Source organism: Melozone crissalis, unplaced genomic scaffold (genome assembly GCF_028551555.1).
Source record: "Melozone crissalis strain CALT ecotype California unplaced genomic scaffold, PUWL_Pcris_2 ptg000005l_1, whole genome shotgun sequence".
NCBI classification, from domain to species: Eukaryota; Metazoa; Chordata; class Aves; order Passeriformes; family Passerellidae; genus Melozone; species Melozone crissalis.
In genome coordinates this window covers 47,631,889-47,650,164 of record NW_026535783.1, presented here as the reverse complement: position 1 = coordinate 47,650,164, position 18,276 = coordinate 47,631,889, and the positions used below count along the sequence as shown (strand labels likewise).

The following is an 18,276-nucleotide window of genomic DNA, read 5'->3' as shown; positions in this document are numbered from 1 at the left end:
ATCAATACTTAGGAGCTTACGTCAAGTTTGCTGTATTTGCCTGGAAGAGTAAGCTAAGGAATATCATCAAGGCAATATCATTATCTGTCTGGAGGGTCTCTGAGGGTCCCGAGGGTCTCTGTCTGGAGGCAGTGCCTGACTAAGGATTGACCTGTTGGCAGATTTGCTGTCAGTGCTGTGCACCACAACCTGGAGGATTCTGCTCAAGCATACTTGAGATCTCTCTGAAGTGAGAGGAACAGTGTATTTTAAGGTCTGTGTAGACCAGTGGTGATCCTCAGCCAGGGTTTCATTTCCACACCGGAGAGGTGTGCACCTCCAGTTGTAAGAGTGGCCCTGCAGTTCTGTTGGAGGAGGAAGGAACTCAGTTCATTTGGCTTTTTGGTTTGCGCAGCAGTAGATTAATCTATTAAATCATGGACCGTAATGTTGGGTGGTACAGCTCCTTCCTTTGTCCCTTTTTCTCACTGATTTGACTCAGTGCTATCCAAGTGTCTTTATGTTTGCTGTCTTGAAAAGGGGAAGGCCTGGGAGCTGATATTAAATGATAATTAATGGCTCACAGCATTAATACTGAGTTGGACCCAAAGCTCTCTTTCCCTCATCATTGGGTACTGTGCATGCAATAAGTGTAGACATCTAAGAGCTTTGCAGGGAGAGTGAGTGCACTGACTGGTTCACCTAATGCACATTAATTGTCTCCTTGCCCTCAAATCTTGATGTCACCCTCTTTTGTCAGGTGCCAGGAGCCAGCTGAGCAGAACCCTTTTCTTCTTCATTGGAAGGCATGGACATCATGCCCTAGATCCTGAATTCAGTCTGGTGCTTCTCAGCCAATGATGTGTGTACCAGAAGAGGGAAACTGTTGAAGTCATCTTGCATTGGTGGCAGGTTCAGGATAGGCTGTGAGTCAGGGGAGAGAAGTGTACTACTGTCCTCATTTCTGTCTGTCCTACCCTTCAGCTCCCTCCCCTGCCTGTCCCAGGGCAGGAGGGAGACACCTGAGGAAATTTAGGCTTTGGGGGCATGACAGGGGTCCATCAGGCACTGCTGTTGTTTCACCTCAGGCTGGAGCCCCACTTTGCCCTGCCAGAGTCCTGCCTTCAGCTCTGGCACGCAAAGCCCAGCTGTGCCTCCAGACACACCATGGTTGTCACAGCTGCTTCTGTAGGAGAACCCTGCTGTCTGGCAGACTATGCAGGCAGTTCTGCTGAAAGCAAACCCGGGCATCTTGGGAACTTTGCGTGTCTCTGGATGCTTCAGAGCAGGTTTCCTTCACTCCTTTTCATGTCCTCAGAGGCCAGTCTGGAGCAGAAGGGGCGACGTGGTAAAACCAGCCCAGGCAGCCACCACCAGCTGCAGCTGGAAGTGGTTACTGTGCTTGATACTCTTTAATTGTACCTGTCACAGCTCCAAGCAAGCAAAGAGACAGTTCCCTTGTTTTTCAGCCATGGGAGTTTAAAAATCATTGTTGGCTTGATGTTCTATCACCTTGGCAGCTCTCTTCTCCACAGCTGTTGGATGAAGGATGATGCTTGCTGTTGGGAAGAGACCTGACCAAAGTCAGTCAGTGCTGCAAAGTGGGTAGTGGTGGGGGAGCAAGGGCAGGACTTCCCTCTTGCTTTTCATGGGTGTCCAGGTGCTCAGCCATGTCTCTAGAAGGGTTACTTCTACCTAGGGGGCCCGTAAGCTGCTGCCTTCTTACACACACACACACACACACACACACACACACACACACACACACACACAGTTTTCACTCTTAAGAAAAAGCATTTTTGCTGTGCTGCTTGTGACATGATGGTCAATGCCCTGCTGTGTGCCTTTTCCTGCAGACAGCTTTCCCTGTATGCTGAAGGAGCTGTAATCCATGGTGGAACTGGGCAATAGGCCTCACTGCTGGAGAAGGGTGCTTTGGGAAATGCATGCAGGGTGAGACTTGGTTGGAAGCTCAGAGACTTGGGTGGCAATGGGAGCAAAAAGGAGGAAGCTGCTGGGAAGTGACAATGTTTGGAAAAATCAGCTTTGTTATGTCCTGTCGTAGGAAAAATTCACTGAGGTGAAGAAATAAGGGGGAAAGGCAGTCTAACAAGAACCGCTTGCTAGACAGAGATGTAGCTGTGTATCTAAAAATTAATGTTTGGAATTTACCTTACTACAGTGTAGTAGGTAGTTAGCAGTGTAACCTGTGCAATGCCACTTAGATTCGAATGAGAAGGCTGTGCCTTAGTTCTTGATAAATACAAATGTAAAAAATAATATACAGGCACACACCATTGAAAGCAAGAAAAGAGTGGGAGAAAAAAACTAGTAGTGTTTAAAGCAAGTTAAACTTCAGATTTTTTTCCCTTGAAGGCTAACAAGATCACTGGGGTGGCACATGTGTGTAAAAAACCACTCAGTATGTTTCACAAACAAAAGCATTTGTGCAGATTTGTAGAGAAGTTGTAATAGCACAGCTGGAGTAACTCCAGGGGAATCTGTAAAAGTCTGTGCATAATTAGCACTGCCTTTTCAATACACAGTGGGAAAAAGTGAGTGAATGCCAAAAAAATCAGCGAGGGGAAAAAAGTATAACCCGAAGATTTGGAATTTGGTTTAAATACAACTACTACCTCACTACAATCCTGACCAAAAAAAAAAAAAAAAGAAATGTAGTGTGTGGGAGTTCATTGCAGTTGTCTCAGCAATGGGGCAAAGCACATAGCTTTCATTAGTTTGAGTACTGGAAGAAAAAGGAAAAATTTATGCTTTCATGGAAAATGACATTTCTTAAAAAACAAGTACAAAGAAAAGGTTACTGTTCTTGCAGAAAGAACCTTCAGAGCCTGTGAACATGCTGTGCTCCTCAGGCATGTTATCAAGGAGCAGCTTAGTGAGCCCACCCTGACCACAGTGCCAGGAGCTGAGGTCACTGCCCATACTGAAAGAGAAGGAAAAAGAAGGACGTTCCTTTGATGCATTTTAAAGCCATTATCTTTATAGCTTGTCCTTGTATTGTATATCTTTATCAAAAGAAACACAGCCATTTTTTTGCATTTTCTGATAGTGATCACAGTCTTTTTAGGTCCTCAGAAAAGAGTATTTTAAAGGACAAGCTTTTTTTTTCTAGTTTGTTGAGCTTTTTTCCCTGTGGATCACAATATTGATGGAAATGTTATTGTTTAACTCATCCGTGATGCCTGCTGTCTTCTTTGGTAGGTGCTACTTTGGAGTACATCCCTCATGGCCAACTTGCAAATACACACTTAACTTCAAATTTGCGAACGCTGAAATTGGAGCAGGACACTGTGCCCACTCAGGAGGAGAGGAAGACTCCCCTGGTGGAAGCTGCTCGGGGAAGGAAGTCTTTTTCTTCTCAGGATAAAGCTCTCACTCCAATTAATCTGACGGATGATCAGCTTGCCTCAGGTCTCTATGGTAATAATTGGCTCACATTCACTTTTCATCATGCTGGTGGAGTCTGAATATGAAAGACAGTTAAAGAAGGTTTGCAATATTCTCAAAAATGCAAAAAGCAGGAAAAGATGCAGCTGAGGGAAAATTCACAGTGTGACACCGTATGTCTGCAGGTAGTGGTTAGGTTTTAAATGGCAGATTGTAGTACATCAGTGAAATGCCATTTAGTGTTTTCCTAAGAAAAATCCACTGAAAGATAAAAGGTTAATAATTAACTTAAATTTGTATGCATCTTTTACCTTCCTTTGTATAGAGATTGGTAAAAGTTTTTTCAATGACTACTACATCTAAAAGACCATCTTTGATTGAACCTACCTGTTGAATAGTTTGTTAAATATGCTGTATGTATTGTTAAACATGCTGTCTGTATTAATAGTGTTCATTCTGGCATTCTGCTGCTCTCTGACACTAAGAATTAAGATTTTGTTCACAGAATAACAGATTTAAGTGTTAAAAGTTTTTCGCCAATAGCAAAGAAAAACAAAAAGCTCTTGTCTTTTCTTTAGGTTTTCTAAAGCATCATGAAGATTAGCGGCATGTTGTAAGGTGGAAAAGTTAGGCTTAACTAGTTTCCACATCTGATTTTGAAGCTGTTCTTTTGTATTTCCAATGTGCATGTCAAACCATGACTGTATATATATTAGAAAACCCAGCTTCAGATGGTAAATTACAGATAGAGCTGATGAAAAATATAGAGTTATTTTGCAAAATCAGCTATAATGCTGCTGCATTCAAAGCTGGCTACAGATTTATACTGATATGTATGCTTTATCTCCCTTTCTAATAGTATGTGCTAATAATGAGAGCACACTTAAATCTATCATGAAGAAAAGAGATGGAAAGAAGGATTTAAGCAACACCAAGAAGAACCTGCAATTTGTTGGCATTAATGGCGGGTAAGAGACCTGTCTCCAAAACATCTGTTACTGTAGCATTTTTCACAGCAGGAAGAAGAGAAGGAACCCAGGAACACATGCTTAGGTTTGGGCTGTCCGTCAGGCTGAGGTGCAACCACTGAGTGCAAGGATCAGAAGGAAGAACTGAACAGCTCTTAATCCTCTTGTGCTTGCAAGTCATATATGGCATCAGTCTCAAATACCTGTACATTAGATTGCTGCCACATTTACTACAGGAAAGTGAAACAATCTCAGACAGCCATGAGGACATTTCTCAGGCAATGCTGTAGTAACCAAAATTTATATATATCTTTGGTAGCTGACAAGCACAGCATTATACTATTAAACAATACAGCAAGAGATGCCATTGCTGTAGAATTAATTTTTCTGTCTTTGTATTCCTATACAAATACAGAGGACAGTATGGAAAATTGTCTTCTTTTAAAATATTACTTGCCCTCCCAGAATGTTTTGAAGACATTTTTAAAGTGGTTTTAAAATGGTTTCATCCAATTGTTTTCATATAGCTTTTCTAGCCTTTTCCTCAGATTAGTTTTTCTTTAGTACAAATGTTTTGTGTGGTATATAGCCTAAATATCTCAGTTACCTAATTTTCTACATATAAGCTAAAAGTATCATTACATATATTGAGGGAAAGTTATCATAGGTTTGTTAGCTTCCCTGCTTATATCTGCCTAGTAAGGCAGTACAGTTTACTCTGAACAAAGTAATTTCATTTTGGGGATAAGGCAAGGTTTGATAAAATGTTAAGACATTTAAAAGAGGTTGTTGTTCTTTCTTTGCACTGTGTGTACATAATACTGGCAGTGTCATTTGCCAGTAACACTGAGTTCAGTGAGTAGAAGAGGTCTCCGAGGAAAAAACAGGAGGACAAAGCTTTTGCAGGACATTTTTCCACTTGTGCCAGTGCAAGCAGGTACTGACTGCTGCTGAATGGTGCGGAGCAAGCACCTCTGCCCCTGCCCGTTCTCCCCGTAGGTATGAGACCACATCCAGTGATGACTCCAGCTCCGAGGAGAGCTCCTCCTCAGATTCGGAGGAGGAGTGCGGGAGCCACGAGTACTCCTGCGACCAGCACCCAGAAGAGAAGCAGCCTGCCCCCCATGCTGCAGAGGTCTGCGCCGTGGGGGCAGAGAAGGACAGTCCCCTCCCAGAGGGTGAGGCCGAGGAGGTGGAAATCAGAGAGAGGTAGGTGCCCACCCTCTCCAGAGTGTGCCTCTGAGGCATGTCGCCTCTGCCTCCTGTCATGGAGCAAGCTGTGTGGGCTGTGCTTGTGGAAAAAGCATCAGCCCCAGCACTGGCTGACTGCTGCCCACTTCCCTCCTCCTCCTCGAGTGAGTAGCCAGAGGCAGCTTCATGGCAAAATGACTCTGTGTGAGCAGGCAGAAGGTGTCAGAGGTATCTTTTCCAGCAGCTGACCTCATTGACTTTAAATGATTCATTAGCAGAAGACTCTGGTGCCTCCCCTAGCAGAGGCTCTCCCAGATCACAGCTGGCACTTGCCTAGGAGCAGGCAATGCCTTGTTAATATCCTGGCATGTAAGCAAACAAATTAATCTTGAGCCATGCACAACAGGTCAGCTGGCTGCTGCGAGTGCATCTTGCATTTGCACTTTCCACAGCATCTTGGGCATGGCACAGAGAGATGATGGGGTACAGCACTGAGGACACTGAGATCATGTGCTTCATATGATATGAGATTGTGTACTGTAATACACTTTCAAGGCTGCCATCACACACTTGTTCAACATGTCACGTCTTAGGGTACTTTTCAAATTGCTGTGTAAGGTAGAATTTGACAGACAAGGCTGTGCTTTTTTGGCATATGGAAGGAATAAAGTGGTGAGTGTTTACTGTTTCTTGGTTAGCAAACAGCAAAAGGAAGTATGAACTGAGAGAGTGAAGGGATCTCTTACAGATAATGGGTTTGCCAGTGTGGTAATTTGGAAAATTAGGTAGGTAGAATAACAACAGTAAAAGAGCTAAAACAAAATTAATGTCATGTTTCACTGGGGATGTATCTTAGCGTCAAGTTATCGGTAATTGTCAACTGTTAAATAAATGAGATGCAAAAATTAATAATTAAGACCTTGGAGGCCCTGGAGCTGTGTGTTTTTTGAAGAGCTCTGAGCTTACTTTACTGTAGGAATAGCCTGTTATTTTACAGGTGGCATAAAAAGATGGGCAGTCTCTCAAAAGACCTCTCTGATTTTTATTTACAGTAGCAAGGGGTGATTGGGAAGAAGAGCAGCAGAACAGCTTAAGCTGTTCATACTTAAGGAGCACGTTCCTTGCAAGCTGAGTGCTCTGGCAATGCCCTCTGAGAGAAGAGTCAGGGCATGTGGCCATGGTGCATGTGGCTGTGTGGCCATGTATGGCAGTGGTGTATAACTTCACTGCTCTGCTAGCACTAGCAGCTGGCTGCTAATCCTTGAGGACCAAAATGCCCGTCTTACACACGTGAGTGTGTTAGCTTGGGAGAATTTTCCAGAAAAACTGCCGTTATCCTCCAGGCAGGTTTTAGGCAAAGATGGTTGGCCAAAGCCTGGTACAGGCCTTCTTGACCTTTTTTATGGCCCACCATGAGTTTAGAAATTCGTAATGACAAGGGAGCAAAAATTAAGAGGGCTGGAGAAAGAGAGTAAATTTCCAGAGTGGGTGGGATGAGAAAGCCTAGTTCCAGTGAATGGGAGCTGGCAGGGAGGCACCTCTTGAGCTGTTTCCCACTGCTTTATTCTGTTTCCATCACAACTACTGGCATTTCTCCTTGTCAATCAAGTAATCAAAGCACACAGCATATAAAGTGTGCTCTGCAGTCACACAGCAGTAGGTGAGAATTTCCACTAGAAGGGTTGCCAAATCTTAGAGCATGAAAGTGATGTGTTTCCCACTCCCCATTCCTGCTGCTCTTCCCACACTCATCTCCATTCAGTGTGGAGGGAGTGTCTGTGAGAAGAGCTGCCGGAGTGGCTTCTGCGTGGTAGGAGCAGATGGCTTGCCTGGAAACTTTCATTCCCAGACAACTTTCAGAAAAACAAATGTTTCTATACTGAAATGCTGATATAAAAATTGAAACGTGCCATGTATTTTGCTGTCTCCCTCAGGTACGAGCTAAGTGAAAAGATGCTTTCTGCCTGTAACCTGCTGAGAAACAACATTGATGACCCCAAGGCCTTAACCAACAAAGATGTGGTAAGCAATTCAGGTGAAAATTTTCTCTTGAGATGCAATAGAAAAACTTTAGGGAGAGGTAACTTCTGGTTTTACAGGACCAGCACTGCAGTGGCTAGGCAGAAGAGGATCTCATCTTTGCTGCAAGAGTCACAAAGCTCTTTCTACCAGGACACTTTCATCCAGAGAATATACTTGTATTTTGTGTGCTTAAGTGTTGTTGTCCCAAGGCACATATGTAAAAACAGTAACATGAAAATACAGTTTCAACACACCTGTGCATTCCTTTGTTATTCCTGTGGTTTTTTTGGTTTAGCACTGGAATGGTAACTCTCAGGCCTCACATTAGGAGGCTGCAGTGGGTGAAGACTCTGTTGCATCCTATGAAAAAACCTCAGAGTCTCTTCTGAAATACTAGGTGATGTGCCTTCTGAGTGCAGGGTGCTGTTGGTGTTGTTTACTGCACTGGTGGTTTTTGTATCAGTGCTGCAGAGAGTAAGGAGGATTTATTGTTAAAACTTAAAAAATACGTAAGTCTCAGGATATAAAATCGTATTTGCCTTCTTGGAAATTCCTCAGATAGGGATTGCCTCCTCTACTCTATGAGGGCACTGAAAGCAAAGGAACACTGCTTAATGATATGAAATTGAATTTTGCATTTGTTCCACTTGTGCATGTAAGTGGCAACAACTTAGTGTCATTCTCTTCTACTGTAGAGCATCTGGAGCTTCTTAAAGACAATAGTGTTGTCTGTATGACACAGTAATACTGTCTGTGTCCAGTGCTGACATCTGTGGTCCAGGGAATGTTTTGAAAGGGTGTTTCATACAGTTGTGGCACATAGTTTTTAATTGTGTTTGTCCTTCACAAGTTATTTAGGCATTCAAACAATAAATGCTTTAGTCCCTCTTGGAGTTGAAAGTGTCAAAAATGGCAAAACCAGATTATGATCTCTGCCTTGGAAGTGTAATTTGAATTTAAATTTTACTTTCTTGTGCCTAAAGTGTTTTCCAGTACAAGCAGTGCTTTGTAGATGGAAGCTGTAGACTGATCAGCTCTTGTCTTCTGTCTGCTGATAAATAAGTCTTGTCCAAACAGCTTAAATGTCAGTGTAGCTAAGGATCTGTATGAGTTGTCCCAACCTCTTCCAGCATACTCAGCTCTTGTAGCTGCTGTTTACACCAGAAAGAGCTGTAGACTGCATATTTTTGAATGTGATGGATTAATTGAATTTTTAAAGTGTATTGTCTATTTAATAATGTGTGTGATACTGTGACTAAAAATAGTTTCTTATTTTGCACTCAGTAGTGCCTGAAATAAATAAAAAATTCTCTTGTGTCAGTTTATGGCCACCTTTGCATTTCAACTCTATGTTCACAGAACACATACATCACATTATATAGCACTGATGTAAAATACTCTGTTAATGTGTTTATGTAGTATAGATACATAGGTAGCACTGGTCTGTGTGGAATATTTTCTCTTTACCAGACACAGACCACCTCTAGAGATACTGGTGTGTTTTCACTAGAGGCTATATAAACTTTCTGAATGTCTTCTCTGCAAAATTGCCCTTGAATTTACTGGCCGCCTTGCAGGTGAGGGTTTATGAGAAAGATATGGTGGTCCTTCCAGGTTAGAGAAAGTGTCTCAAAGTCAGAGCTGGTGCTGAATGTGGAAGCCTTCTTGGCGCACAGGGAGATCTGCTCTACCTACCTTGTCACAACAGACCAGTCACCTGGCCTAGGAGGCTCCTACTCCCCACTCGCAGTCCATACCCATGGGAAAGTTTATCCTGAATGTGTAGCCTGCATCTTCTCACTGCAACTAAAATCTCTTATTACTAAAGCCAGCCAGCCTTCAGGTGAAGAACAGGTTCTTCCTTTTTTTTCTCTTTTCTGCAACAGAAAGTTGCACGGTTTCTTTCCCCAGCGGTTCTTTTCAGCAGAGCATCTCCAGTCCTTCCTGTCTGTCCAGTAAGTCAGATTTCCTTGACTTTTGTTCATTCTTGCTGCTTATCTTTGAAACTGTTTCAACCAAATATTTTGTGTCATTCAGTGATCAGAGCAGACAAGATAGTCCAGGTGTTGTCTTCACAGTACTAGGCAGAAAAAAGGGACTTCATCACGTGCCATGCAAGCTGTAAATCTGTCTATTCACCTCAAAACAGTATTTACCTTTTACATTAAGATGTGATGTTGGGTTCAGTTTGTAATTGTCTGTAATGACCAGTTCTTCTTCTTCAGAACTGCTGTGCAGCCAGTTCTCATATACTTTGTGCAGTTGATAATTTGTCCCTCAGCATTGGGCCTGTCTGACTTAGCATGGTGTTAGGTCCAGTGAGAAAGTCTTGAGTTCATCAGTGATTTATAAATGTAGTTAAGTATTTGATGGAAGTAGTTCTGCAGGTCTTTTTTTTCCATTCACCACTATTTGATAACTGTTAATTCTGGGAGTATTCTCACCCTGAAATTCTGTGCTGTCAGAGGTGAAAATCAGATGAAGTGAGAGGAAGTAAACGGCGGTTTAAAGTGGACTTTAGTCAGGGGGGGCGCTTCAGTCTCTGCATCTTGTTTGTGAGCTGAATACTTTCTTCCCACATGGGACTAAAAAAGATTTGACCTGCATTGCTGACTTACAGGATGGAAAATCTTTTAAACAGATTGCCCATATGTAAATTTTTCTGTCTTGGTTTTGGCAGAGGTTTTGTTTAAATACCATCCAGCATGAGTGGTTTCGTGTCTCAAGTCAGAAGTCAGCTCTCCCTGAAATGGTTGGAGACTACATAACTGCTTTTGAAGAGATTTCTCCTGCTGTCCTCAGACATATCATCAACATGGCAGATGGAAATGGAAACACAGCTCTGCATTACAGTGTCTCACATTCTAACTTTGAAATTGTAAAGCTTCTTCTGGATGCAAGTAAGTTTGCTTTGTGTTTTTTTTAATTATTCTTGGTTTTGCAATTCTCATGGATGAAATTCTTGATGGACCAGAGGCCAAGTTCCGTCTTCTTCCAGCAGGTGTTTTAACTGTTAACAGTTATGTGGTGGCTCACCTAGATAGTCTAGAATCTTTGTTTCTAGTACTAGCTTTGGAAGTTCTTGAAGAAGGTAAAAAAACACTTAAGTAAATTACATACAGAGTTGAGATAGATAGCTGGATTCTTGCCTCTTGCACTGTAGTCCCAAGTAAAGCAGCACCAGTCTCCAGCAGTTTTCTCTGGAGGCAGCACAGCTGCTGTTCAGCACTCTGTAGGGTGCTGATGGAGGAGGATGCATTGATATATAAATACCATCTTAAACATGCAAGCTAGTCTAGCTTTGTCTAGAGCAGTGCAGAAGTTTTTTCTGGCCACCACATTGACTCATCTATGCTACTTTGCTGAGAAACTAGGGCAATATGGCATTCTGTCACAGAGACCATTTCCCTAGTGCGTGAGCAGTCTGATTCTGCTTCGTGTGGTTGCTTTTGTTGCCTCATTTTCTTGATCCTCTTGCAACACACGTGCAGAAAGGGTAGTGGCAAAAGGGAGACTGGAGTGTCTGCTCCCCACATTCAGTGTACCAGATGGCATCCAGCAGAAGGTATCACACACTGGAATTGGTCCCAGGTTGGATGTTTAATCTGTTTAATTCTAGTTTTGCTCTCTGAGTGAAGTTTGTTTCTCTAAACTAGTTAAAAAACCTGTCACAGTTGATTGTGAAAGCTTAACTAGGCCAATGACATGTCTGGAGTATAAGCCAAGCAATATTCAAAAAGTCCAGAAGGGTAGCATCAGATAAACAAGGATATGAATGATACAAATCTCAGCTTTGATAACCTAGCACATGTGTCACACATGCAGAGACTTCCTCAAGAGGAACGGGAGCACTTTGAAATTTCTGGTCCTTTTGAAGGCAGTCTGTGTTTGGGAAGAGTGAGTCACAGCAGGGGAATGCAGGGAATGTCAGGAGCTTGGTGAAACGGGGCAGGCTGGCTCTGCAGCACACTGTGGTAGGAGGAAGCTGCCCCTCTGCTTCCCGGTGTCTCAGAGGAGCAGGAACTTGCTCATCTCTTGCTGGAAGTCAGGACTTCTGTTATGGCAGCTATTGTATGCCCACGAACACCAGGGGTGTTATCTGTAAAGTGTAATAATCATGACTAGTCCCACCTAGTTCTCTCTGAAGGAGAGAACTGCTCATGCCAGCACTTGGAAAATGTTTGCAAATAGGAAGATTCCTTCAGGTTTCAACAATTTTTCTGTGGACTGTGTCTGAATGGTCACTGTGGTCAGCTCTGCAGTGTGGTGATATCACAGGTGGATTCTTAGACCAAGAACTCTGTGTCTGTGTGTGGTGAGAAGAGTGGACAAGATGAGATGAGAGAACCCTCCAGTAGCATGAAACAGAGTCACCAAGAGGACAAATAGGAGAACAATTTCCTTCAGCCATATGGAAAAGGAGCTAAATGTGACCTCAGAAAACACACTCTGCTGAAGTAGTCTAGTCAGAGTAGGAGCACACTACTTCTAAGTTATTCATTACTCAGGTTGTAATGCATTTAGCAGAATGTCGTGTTGTCTGGCTTCAGTGGCTTCACAGAAGTGATGTCTGAAAGAAGTATTGGTCTACTGGTTATAAGGTATCATCGCCAACGTCTGTTTAACCTGAAAAAATTTTCCATTTTTTTGACTGAAAAAATCGTTTGCCCATAAATCTGAAGAATTTCCTGAGCCATTTTTGCTTGTTAAGATACCTGTGGTGCAATTTAACCTCTAGTCTGCAGATAATGTTTATGTAACGCTGAGTCCCTGCTTTCCAATATGATGAGCACACTGAAAACCATGCTGCCCAATAAACCAATAAGCACTGCTGAATTTCTGCAGAATTTTAGGAACAGAGACAGACTGGAGGCAAGGTTTGAACAAAAAGGAGAACTCTTGTCGGTTGCTGGCACTGATGAGAGGACTTGCCTGTATTTGTTCCCAGAGCAGTTTTGTTCGTTGTCAAATACACTGTAGAACTGGCAGCAGTCTTTAATTTAAAGGGGTGGGTTTTTTGACAGCTCCAAAACATGCTGAAGTACACTTGCAGATTTTTTAAGTAACACCAATTGCAGGAAAATTGTGCTGAAGACACAGTCTTTGTGCTGAAGAGAAATATCTTTTCCATTGACCACGTTGCTGGACCACTTTTATTCTGCAGTATGGATGTCCTTGGGAGAAGAGCTTAAGGACTATCCTGGCAGTGTTATTGAGTATCATGCTAAATCTCAGACCATTTGCTTTCACAAAAGGAAAAAATAATGCACAAATAAAGCGCTAAATGATAACATATAAAATGTCTTTGTGCTCTTTCTTGTGTTGTACACATAGTACAAAAGAATTCTTTTCTTTGTCTGGCTCAAGAGCTCCTCTGTTAATTTTTTGCTTCTCCACCTTCCCTTGAATTGCATCCATTATGAAAGCAGTTGCTACTTTTTCTTTTTATAGGCTGCTCTACTGACAGTTTATTCAGTTGATTAGCACAATTACTGCTTTTTGGGTTCTTGCTTTCTGAACAAATTATGTCATCCCTCTGCAGATGTCTGTAATGTAAATCATCAGAACAAGGCTGGTTACACCCCCATCATGCTTGCTGCGCTTGCAGCTGTGGAAGAGGAGAAGGACATGAGGATAGTGGAGGAACTGTTCAGCTGTGGGGACGTGAATGCTAAAGCCAGCCAGGTCAGTCAAACAGTTCACGAGGCACAGTTCTTACTGCTGTACTCCTGTGCCTTTTCATTGTTCCTTCCGTGCTCCCATCCCTGCTCTTACCAGTTTAAATGTTACTCTCATTTGCTTTCACCATTTGTGGGGTTTTTTTGTATGGTTTTGATTGCTATATACAAAATGGAGCTGTGGAACAACAGTTGAGCCTCAGGTCTGGACCTCTCCAAAAAATGAAGGTTGAAGATGTGAAAGAACTATTACTGAATTTTGGGTGGCATTGACAAAGTCTGCAGCATTTAGCTCCTTCGAATAAACTACAGCTGTCTGAAAATATTAATTCCATTAATACAATAAATACCTATGTGAATGTGGGATATATGATACATAAAAGGTATTTAAATAATGGCAATCAAAGCCTTGAGAGTACCATTTAAAATAACAATTCCCCCCCCCCCCCGCACCAAAGAAATACAGTATCTCAAAAAAATAGAAGTGTTTGTGCTTTGTCACTGATTGCCTCTGTAGTGATTTGCGTTTTTCTCTTCTCTCCATGCAGGCTGGTCAGACTGCACTGATGCTAGCTGTGAGTCATGGCCGGATAGACATGGTTAAAGCTTTACTGGCCTGTGGTGCAGATGTCAATATCCAGGATGATGAGGGCTCTACAGCTCTGATGTGCGCTAGTGAGCATGGACATGTGGAGATTGTTAAGCTTCTGCTGGCTCAGCCTGGGTGTAACAGCACCCTGGAGGACAATGTGAGCTGCCTTTCAATGCTTCTGAAATCTACTTGGGCAAATGTCTGACTCAGAGTGCCAACCACAATGAATCTTCTGCTTAATTGGTAGCAAGTGCTGTGATTATTTGGCTAGTATTTTTACTTTTCTAACAGACACACCTGGTAGCAATTTCTGTGGTTAGCTGTAGGTGTTTAGTGGCCACAACAGAAACAAACATTTGTTAGGTCATAGTTAGCTCAACACCTTTCCCTCTCACATTCCTTCTCCCTTTCAAAGGAATTTTCTAGTTTTCAGATAGGACCTTATCTGGTGACTTAGGGCCTCACTGTCTTGCTTTTCTGTGCCCATGGCAAACATCAGCCCTACAATTCCCTTGAAACAATGTTCACACTGCTCCTACACCATGACTTCTGAGACTGTAGGTTCAGTCTTAGTCATGAAGCTACACTGTCCTGACAATAAACAGATACAGACTGTGACTTTGCTGCTAAGTGAGACACCTGCAGAGACCATTGCAGCCTACACTGTCAGCAGACAATTTAATCTATAGATTTCTCAAGCTTGAAAACATTGACTTAGCTCCTTTCTTGTTATGTTCTTGTTAACAATATTTCTTGCATACTTTTCCTTTCTTCCTATTGCTTTACCCACTGAACACTGAAATGGAACCTGGGTTTGGGATTTGGGAGGGCAGTGGGAGGTTATTTGTTGAAGCTGTTGCAGAGAGGCAAGGACATGATTTCTCTTCATTCACCCAACTGCTGCAGGAGGCAGCTCAGTTCCTTGTGGTGCTAGCAGTGTGGAACTTCTGGCCAGAGAGGAAAATGTAAGAAGACCTCAGTCTAGCAAAAACTTTCAGGAGCAGTCTAGATTATTGCTGCTTGGATGCTGTTAGCACTATCAGATACAAAATCAATAATTACAGTCTTTATGGGGACATGATAACTTAACTACTCCTGTGGCCAGTTTGATAGTTTCCCAAGCACAGTTTGCTGCTTACTCACAGATTTGTATGTGCTGTGGGATTGAGATTTTTAGCATTCCCCGAGCTATTCTGAGTGTCACAGTGATGCTTTTCCAGTCTGCGTGATCAGTAGTAAGCTGAGCATCATCCTACTAATGTGTGCCACAGTGATTCAGCACCTCTCTTTAAGATCTCCTGTTGACTGGAGAGTGTTAGCTTTGCATTTGTCATGCATTATATTGCTCTGTAGTAGACAGCTCTTCTAGCTCCCTGTCTGTTCAGGACAATTAGAAATTGCTGCCTTTAGGCTCATAAGAAGACTTTCCATGTGGATGCTGTCCGTTGTGTCCCATGCTGGCCATTTGAAAACTGGTGCTACCCGTTCCAATACCAGTGCTACAGCAGTGGCTGGAATATGTGCTCCGTCCCTGTGAGACATTTCAAGTACTGGCATTATTGTAGAGTCTTCTGTGTGCAAGAGCCAAAAGCCAGGCAGTGAACCAAGCACCAAGTTCATATCACAGGTTGTCTGACATCCATGTCTTCCTGGACCAAACATGGTCCAAAGGAAAATTAACAAAATACTCTTATCAGTAAGTAAAAGCAAATTAGTAAAATACTCTTCCAGCTATTTGTTTTTGTTCAGCTTTTTTGTTTCTATCCTCAACAGCTGTGGTTTATGAAAGCAGTGGTATCTTCTGAGAAACTAAGGTGGCAGTATTTGACTAGGAAAGTTCATTTGTTTGTATTTCGACTTCCATCAAGGACCATTTGGAATTATGAGTGCAATTTCTCTTAGTGTTGATGGGAGCTATACCACAACAATTATCATTTTAACACAGCAATTATCATTATATCTGACCAGCATTTTCCCCTCCCTTATCATCTCTTCTACTTGTTACTGATGTTGTAGTTTCTCTGAGACACCCCAATCTTCTGGTCTTGCACAGCACTACATGTAACATTACTGTGATAATAGTGTGCTCATTCTTCCACAGCAATAATCGAGACTCCTTGTTCAGAAAAATTATGAGGCTTTGACAATTGGACTGCCTCATAAAACAGAAGTGCAAGGTTTAAAACAAAAGAAATTAAACAAGTCTCTAAATTAACCTGTCTGTATGAGCAGTAGGGCCTCCACTTAATAACTGCGCTTCTCTGTGGGCTGATGGGGCTTTTAAGAGATCTGTTAAAGCATACAAGCACTAATTCTCTTGTTTCTTCCTTTCTTCTCTCAGGATGGCAGCACAGCACTTTCAATAGCCCTGGAAGCTGGACATAAGGACATAGCAGTTCTCCTCTATGCCCACGTCAACTTTTCCAAAACCCAGTCACCGGTTAGTACACAACCTCCTGTAGGCTATGTTTTAACTTGCTGCTGTTGAACATAATAGTGAAATGTAAATAAGAAATTTACTCCCTGACAGCTGTATAGCAGTACAGCACATGAAATTTTGACTTTTACTCATAAAGACAATTTCTGTGCTGGTAAGTGGAATGTACTTTTTAAAATACATACTGACTGCAGAAGGTTGAAGCCTGGCTGAGGGATAGTTCCTGCTTCTCCTAATTACCATGGGGTACAGATAGCTCACTAGCAAGGTTCACTGATTCTGGCTAGTGTACAGAGGTGCTGTTGTATTACTTTAATGGCAATTTTTTACCTGGAAACTGAAACATAGCTGTTCTAGGTGTTTTCGCAGCTATGCACCCTTCCTGTAGCCCTGACTCACTCTCCTGATAAACTGCTGCTAAACACCTCACTGTTGAAACAATATGCACTTGCAGTTAGTAGGCTGTATGATACCTGGCACTTTTCTTCCTAAAATTGAAAAAAAAAAAATCTGTACAATTAAAAGTAAGGAATTGAACAGAGTAATTCTGAGTGTTGTGTTTTCAAGCTGGCTGGAATAATTTCTCTTTGATTAACTGTTCTTTATTCTCTTTTAGGGCACTCCCAGGCTTAGCAGAAGGACATCTCCTGGTCCCACCCACAGAGCCACATTCGAGTAGTAGTGTATAAATATCTGTAAAAAATCTCTATGCCATCTTTAAGCTGCTAAATGTTACTGTTTTACTGAGACAGATACTGAATGTAATTGTCTTGTGCCTGAACTCACCAGCAAAGTGAAAGCAGAGATCTAGTGCTAAAGGTAGAAAACTGTAAACTTGAAGCAAGCATATAGTTAAGTAGTGCTCTGTGGAGAACCTTAGCCAGAACTGTTCTTTTGCTCACATAGTCATCTTTCTGTACACTGGCATAAATCCTCTTTTTCTTTGTTGTAGATTGTCCTTCCTTATGTTATGTGCAGATTAAGACTTCTAAGGCTATCCATGCAGGGGTGTCCCAGTGGCTTATTTTTAGTCATTCTAAAATATATTTACTGTGCTTAGACTTCATCACAGTAAACTTTTCATAAATTTCATTCCAACATGATTTTCATGTTTTTAATTACTTTGAAATTCAGAAGTTGCAGTTGCTTATGTAGTCAGTTCCATGGATCTTGAGCTGGTGGGTGAGTGGGTAGGTATTGGGGATAGAGCCTCTTGTCAGGTCTGAAGTTCACTAAATAAGTTGTTGCTAATTGGGGATAATGTATAACTTTTTATATAAAAGATACTAGTATCTATAAAATTAACTCACACAGTATTTTCAACATTTTATATTCCATAATAATTAAAACCTACATGAAGAATTCCATGTTCTGTTACCATATTTTTATTAACTGTTTCAGTCTATAAGCTCCATACATGTTTATTGGAGAATAAAATTAGAGGTACCAGCTGTATATTCCCCTTGAGTGTAATTGAGTGTACATCTTGGTGCGTATTTATGGAATGCTATTACCTTGTCACATTCACTTTAGTCAAGTGCGTTGAAATGTTTGAAGTGCCTTAGACTCTTGCCATATTTTCAGAATAAAATTTCATTATGCTGTTTTACTCCTCTCCTGTTTTACTTGTGATTTGCCATCATCCAGAAAGGCTGCACATTACAACTGCAGCAGGAAAACAAGCTAAATTGGAAAATCAAGGCAGGGAAGACTGGACAGTCCCCACATGAGGTTTTTCCTTTGCCCAAGATGATCTGCCTTTGCTTGTCTTGCACAGGGTGCACCCTTTGCTGTTTGGTTAAGAAGTGACCTCTCTCAGCCATGTGAAGGATCTTGGGGAGGTGTTGAAGGACTGTGTTCAAGCAGTTCACTTGAACTGATAAGCAGCTAACTGAAATAAAAGCCTTTGAGCTTTACCTTACGAGCAGCCCTGGCTACTTGGTGAAGGGGATGCTTTTTAGATGGCATGGAAACAAGTGCTAAGCTAGTGCCTGTGTATCC

General features: G+C 42.0%; 1 protein-coding gene across 4 annotated transcripts in view; it reads left to right on the top strand.

Annotated features, from left to right (window-relative positions):
* KANK1 (KN motif and ankyrin repeat domains 1) overlaps positions 1-17,884 on the top strand; it is a 129,681-nt gene extending 111,797 nt beyond the window's left edge. For 3 of the 4 annotated variants that reach the window (XM_054287199.1, XM_054287190.1, XM_054287173.1), the window contains 9 exons: positions 3,202-3,420; positions 4,247-4,355; positions 5,355-5,564; positions 7,481-7,568; positions 10,249-10,468; positions 13,111-13,253; positions 13,795-13,995; positions 16,180-16,278; positions 16,892-17,884. In XM_054287199.1, coding sequence (XP_054143174.1) covers positions 3,202-3,420; positions 4,247-4,355; positions 5,355-5,564; positions 7,481-7,568; positions 10,249-10,468; positions 13,111-13,253; positions 13,795-13,995; positions 16,180-16,278; positions 16,892-16,954 — 1,352 coding nt within the window. In that variant the 3' untranslated portion in view covers positions 16,955-17,884. The remainder of the gene's footprint in view (positions 1-3,201; positions 3,421-4,246; positions 4,356-5,354; positions 5,565-7,480; positions 7,569-10,248; positions 10,469-13,110; positions 13,254-13,794; positions 13,996-16,179; positions 16,279-16,891) is intronic. The other variant, XM_054287181.1, reaches the window with a different exon arrangement.
* The last annotated feature ends 392 nt before the right edge of the window (positions 17,885-18,276 follow it).